The sequence below is a fragment of the Lupinus angustifolius genome, chromosome LG06, assembly GCF_001865875.1.
Source record: "Lupinus angustifolius cultivar Tanjil chromosome LG06, LupAngTanjil_v1.0, whole genome shotgun sequence".
Lineage (NCBI taxonomy): Eukaryota > Viridiplantae > Streptophyta > Magnoliopsida > Fabales > Fabaceae > Lupinus > Lupinus angustifolius.
In genome coordinates, this window is record NC_032014.1 from 10,652,016 (window position 1) to 10,658,163 (window position 6,148).

General features: G+C 31.9%; 1 protein-coding gene across 1 annotated transcript; it reads right to left on the reverse strand.

The window, feature by feature from the left end:
* On the reverse strand, positions 782–5,451 carry LOC109349789 (aldehyde dehydrogenase family 2 member C4-like). Its single transcript, XM_019590775.1, has 9 exons — positions 5,257–5,451; positions 4,588–4,730; positions 2,980–3,363; positions 2,783–2,872; positions 2,146–2,319; positions 1,916–2,053; positions 1,445–1,582; positions 1,283–1,344; positions 782–1,181 (listed from the first exon to the last, which is right to left on the reverse strand). The coding sequence occupies exons 1-9, from the start codon at positions 5,357–5,359 to the stop codon at positions 908–910; spliced, it is 1,506 nt and encodes a 501-aa protein (XP_019446320.1). The 5' UTR covers positions 5,360–5,451; the 3' UTR covers positions 782–907.

Sequence of the window (6,148 nt, forward strand, 5' to 3'; positions counted from 1 at the left end):
TAACAAGCCAATGCAACCAATGCAAACACACTAAATCAGCCCATATCAGTCAAGATAGTGCAGCAAAATACATCAAAAAACAACCATGCTCTTCAAATAAGCAACTTGCACCAAACATAAACCACCTTAGTAACAATACATTGCATCACATCACTACAAACAACTCTTCAAAGGATAGCCAAGCTAATCACACAACACTAATTACTCAAAGAGATACACATTCACGAGATAAAGCTCAAGCTACAACTAACTTTGCTAATTATCCTGTGTTGCTTGCCTCATAAGCAACAGAGTTAGAACTCTCCAGTCTATTTATGCACGTGTGCCTCTATTCTTTAGAGGCTTAGTTTGTTACTCTCCTTGTTAGTTAGTTTGTTATTCTAGCCTATCTTTGTATAAATAGGATTAGTCTATTTCATTTGTATTTTAATCAATTCCATTCAATAATAAGAGGAATCATTTCATTTTTCACTTCATCTCTTCCTCTTTCTCTCAATATGTTTTTCACTTCATTCAATTCTTTTCATCATCAAGAAGTGTTATTCACTTCTCTTCTCTTCTCTTGTTACTCAAGAAACCATCTTGACATTCTTTTTATTAAATTAAACTCCTAGACATTGATCAAGGCACGGTGTGATAGATTATCTAACTCCTTCACTGAGTGCAGTAATAATCCACTGAATTGCTTCGGGTAAGGCATAGGAAAAACATAAAAGATGAAAAAGGATCAACTGGTGCAGATTACATTCTCATAACAGTTGTGTAATGGTCAAGATATGGTAGTTTGAGAATTAGGAACAACTTGAAAATATAATATAGTTACAATACACATGCACTATGTAACGATAGTTTGGGTTGGTTTCCCAAGCAAGTACCCCAAAAATGGAAGCCCAAGAAGGAGAAACAATCAAAGCCAAGGAGAATTGTAAATGGGAGTTACAACAGATTTAACTTGTAGGTACTTGTGAAGGGCATCCAATCCATGATCTTTACCAAAACCACTCATTTTATACCCTCCAAAAGGAACATCATCCCCGAATGCAAAATAGCAGTTAATCCAAATAGTGCCTGCACGAATGGACCTTGATACAGTATTTGCTATATCCAAGTTCTTTGTCACAATCCCTGCTGCTAGCCCATATCTACTATTGTTGCCACTCTTTATTGCTTCATCAATTGTCCTGTTATTATATCCATTATTGCACTTAAATGCTATTTTTCACTATTGAAAATGCAAACTAATAAGAACCAATGTATAAAATATAAACTAAGTATGACTCACTTGAACTTTTTCAGTGCCATCACAGGGCCAAAAATTTCATCTTGAGCTATAAGCATATCCTCCTAAACATGTTAATATTTTTTTAAAAGGAAAAAATGATGGTTAGTTATCTAATCATGCTGAAGATGTCTAATTTGATATGTTTTTTTATTTAAAAATTACCTTTATATTGGAGAAAATTGTTGGCTCAATAAAGTAGCCCTTGTTACCTATTCTTTTACCCCCGGTCAAAAGGGTAGCTCCTTCTCTCTTTCCATGCTCTATATAGGAAAGGATTTTCTCAAATTGTTCTTTATCAACCTACAATACATAGAAAGCTATTAGCCAATAGAGCAGGATCCCCATTATTTCTTCTCATTCATGTGTCTGCATGTATCAAAACATTTTTTTGAAATATCAAATTATTGTGTACATTAAGGTGTGATGCGTTTTAGGTTCATAAGAGAAAGTAGCATTATTTTACTTTTACTTTGCCTTATAAACCTGAAAAGTGGCAAAAAAAGTTTATTTTGTCTTATAAATTTGAAAAGTGTCACAAAAGTGTCCCATTATGGTATACATATATGATATATCAGCACTTATATATTTTATAACTAGTGTGTAAATCACTGTTGCAATATATATTTTCCTTACTTGAGGCCCTTGGTTAACTTTAGGATCAAAAGGATCTCCAACAACCCAAGCTTTTGCCTTTTCTACCAACTTCTTCTCAAATTCGTCATAAATCCCTTCTTGAACGAACACACGGGAACTTGCAACACAAACTTCTCCCTGTAGTCACCATGAAGAAGAAATTAAATGTTGGCAGAGATATAAGTAGATAATTTTTAGAAAAAGAAAAGAATCCATGAAAGCAAGTTCACCTTGTTATATAGGATGCCCAAGAGAGCAAGCTCAGCAGCTTTATCTATATCAGCATCATTAAAAATTATGAGGGGTGACTTGCCTCCTAATTCAAGTGAAACCTGTTTCAAGTTACTCCTTGCAGCAGATTGCATTACTTCACGGCCTACTTGTGTTGAACCAGTAAAGCTAACCTGAACATATATCACCATCGAGGCAATTTTAACAATGTTATTTAAGACTAATACTTCCATATGTTTGACATGTTAAACATGAATGAAAAGCCTTTATATGTGACAAAATTGGGAGTGTCTAGATGGGTCTAACTGTAATCAAATAATATAAAAAATGTTTCCATATAAGAAAATAGTGTAAAATGTCATTTGGGTCTCTAACTTATTAGTCAATTCTGGGTTTTTAGATTACAAAAATGTTAATTTGGTCTATGACTTTGCACATCTTCAATCAAATTGGTCCTTGCAAGATTCTTTAAAGTTTTTGTCGAGAAACAAATTGACTAATGATGTACAAAGTTAAGGACCGGATTAATTATTTAATAATTTTACGTATCAAGTTCATCTATGATGCAAATTTCAGGTAGATAAAATTGATGTTTTACACTATGCATCAATGTTTGTATTGTTGAATATAAATTACCGCATCAATGTCCATGTGTGACGTTATTGCAGCACCAGCTATATGGCCAAATCCAGGTACCACATTCAACACCCCATCTGGAATTCCAGCCTTCAAAAATAGAAAAATAAAAAGAATAGGAAAAACCAATTAACTTAGGCTCAAGTAACTCTTACACACATATTTGATAAAGAACTGCACCAGTTGTTGAATCATACCAGTTTAGCTAGATGAGCATAAAACAAACTAGAGAGTGGTGTTTGTTCAGCAGGCTTAAGAACCATGGTGCAACCAGCAGCTAAGGAAGGACTAACTTTGATGAAGAACATTGTAGTGGGAAAATTCCAAGGAATTATGTGTCCCACAACACCAATTGGTTCCTTTAATGTATATGCATGAAACTCTCGAGACATTTTTAATACTTCACCGTGAATTTTATCAGCAGCACCAGCATAGTAACGTAGAGTTTTTGTTGCTCCAGGAATATCCACGGCTTTACACATATGGTACAATTTTCCTGCATCAATGGCATCCAGTGTTGCTAGTTCTTCAACGTTTTGGTCAATTAACTCTGCCCATTTCATCATAATTTTTGCTCTTTCCTGATCATAAATATATATGCCATGTCATATTTTTTACCCATCCAAAATTAGAGTGCAATAATGTTAGTTGCACTATTTTAAATTACCGTTGTAATTGTGATAATAATTAGGATTATTAGATTGGAGTTATTATAGTTGTTATGTGGATTATATTGTTACGGTGTGAATTATTTTATAATTAAAAAATATTTTAAATTTGATGTAGCTCAATGCAGCCTAAATATTGGTCTGATGCAGTTAAGTTGTAAATTTATATGACTGTATTATTATAATTTGGAATCACACCACAATTGTAATATAATATGATTACGATGGTCACTACAACCGTAATATAATAGATACATCAAATGATGTAGTCTCCAATTTAAATTAGTTTATTAATAATAAGATTGAAAACTTTTTCCCACAGCTTAACTTTTTTAAAGAAAAAAACAGCTGGAAATAGTTTTAGAATAGGATGTTTTTTAAGACAGAATATTATATTATAAAACATATGCCTCCAAATAAACAAATGTTATAAGGACCTTTCTTGTCCTAATCCTAATAGTTTAAGTTTAATATGGAGGCCTCCAAAGTTCAACGCTAAGAGGAGACAATTTCTGATAATAATTGATGAGAGAAAAACAAACCCCAATAATAAATAATCAGCCAATTCCAAAACTAATTTTTAATATTTTTAATTATACACATCATTTAAGAAATTATTAAATAATATAAAAATTGAATATATAGTGATTAAAATATTTTTATTAAATATTGATATATTTGTCATAATTAATTTCTTACTATAAATTTAATCACAATTCTAATAAGCTAGAAAAAATTGGAACACAAGTTAGTGAGAAAAAGATTACTAAGAGGGGAGTAAAGTGGAAAAGTGGAGAATAATCTCAATTCTGCAAGCTTATTGAAAATAAAAATTACTAAGAGAGATGCATTGAAAATGAAGAAAATTTGGAAGATAAATTATTAAATTACCCGAGAAAGTGCTTAAATAAGTAAGTGTACATTTGAAAAAATGTATATAACTTATCTTGAATTTATAAAACATCAAGATATATTAAATAAGATAAAATACCAAAACATGAGAAGTTTTGTAAATGAGTTCTAGTTATAACTTATCATTTCCATTCATATTCATTTGTCAATTTTGAAGAATCTTAGTTTTTATATATAAGTTTAATAGTACATTAATAGAATTGTCTTATGGTTATAAAAACATACCGCACCGGGCATGCGAGGCCATGGACCTGAATCAAATGCACAACGTGCTGCCTTTACAGCAACATTTATGTCTTCTTGTGTTCCCTCACTGATCCTCGTTATAACATCTCCTGTTCTTGGATCTATTGTCTCGAAAGTCTTTCCTGTTTTTTTTGTCAATGTTTTACCCACACAAAAATTATTAAATTGCCAGAAAGATGAGTTTTAACTAACTTAAAGTATAACATTTAAGGATATCCTTCTTTTGGTATCCATATATATGTCAAGTATATAGCTAACAAATCTCTAGAGTTGCATATATTTTTTTGTTTCTCAAAGTTTATTTTAATTTTTAAGGATCATTTGCGAGTTAGATTTTGAAGGAAAAAGAAGACTTTAGAACCATGAAATATATACTATGAGATGACTCTAAAATCTTTTTTTTTCCTCCAAAACTAGAGATCATGAAAGTAAACCATGAATACTATATTCAATACTACCGTAATGCATGACTAATAAAACCAGGAATATTATTCAAAACAATTCACTGTGCATCGTTTGATTGAGAAATTATTTTATTGTTCAAACTACAAATCATAATCAAAGTAGAAGAACCTGTAATGGAAAGACAGCAAATGGTAAATAGAGATAGAAAGTGGAGAGAAAGAGAAGTATATAAAAAGTATTAACCTGAAACAGAATCAACAAAACTTCCATTAATGAAGAGCTTGGTGAACTTGATGTTGGGGACCTTGTGGAAAGAGCTGGCTTGATCATGTTCGAGACCTGTCATCTTTGCATGTGTGTTTCCTTGTAATGAATCGAAGCAATGAAACAGTGAAAAACGGGTGAGATGTTAGGTGCTTTGACTTGTAGACATGCCTACACCCACCACCATTGTATATATAGAGATTTGTAAATTAATACAAATTTTATTTTTATTTAATTATAATTCTCAAATCTCAAGATAATATCAAATCATATTTAATGGACTATATTTTTATATTTATCATTATTGGAATTGTTGCTTCAGTATTCATTTTAGTGCTCACAACACTACATTCTTTTTTTATTCTTTTCTCTTTCCTACTCATTCTTTCGTAACAGCATTTCCTCATTTGTAGGCTTTTTCTGTTTTCAGTTTTTGGCACTATCCTTTTTTAGCTTTGTTAAATACCACATTGGTATTGTGTAATTTTCTAAGCTTTTGCTGAATTAAGATGAATCTATTGAAAATTCAATATGGTATCAGAGCAAAAATGCTCTGAATACCGTTGCGCACATCTCTCTCTTCTTTCCTTCCTTCTCGTCTTCTTCCTTCATTCTTCTTCTCCTTCTTAAGGTTCATCAATGGCGGATTACCAATCAGGTTCACAATTCAACAGCAAGGAAGCTCAAAATCCACGGAATCCACATCCTGGAGAGAATCCAGGAGCAACTCTTGTTTCAATGCAGCTTGATGGAACAAATTACAATTCTTGGAGTAGAAAAATGAACGTGCTCTTCTATCCAAGAACAAATTCAAGTTTGTTGATGGTACTATAACCATGCCTGATGTTGATGACTCAATGTTTGATGATTG

Excerpts from the sequence above, each read along its gene's own strand:
- LOC109349789 (XM_019590775.1), bottom strand. The coding sequence starts at position 5,359 with ATGACAGGTCTCGAACATGATCAAGCCAGCTCTTTCCACAAGGTCCCC. Across the intron at positions 2,320-2,782 it reads CACACATGGACATTGATGCG|GTTAGCTTTACTGGTTCAAC; the intron begins GTAATTTATATT and ends ATATATGTTCAG. Across the intron at positions 2,054-2,145 it reads TGGGCATCCTATATAACAAG|GGAGAAGTTTGTGTTGCAAG; the intron begins GTGAACTTGCTT and ends TGGTGACTACAG.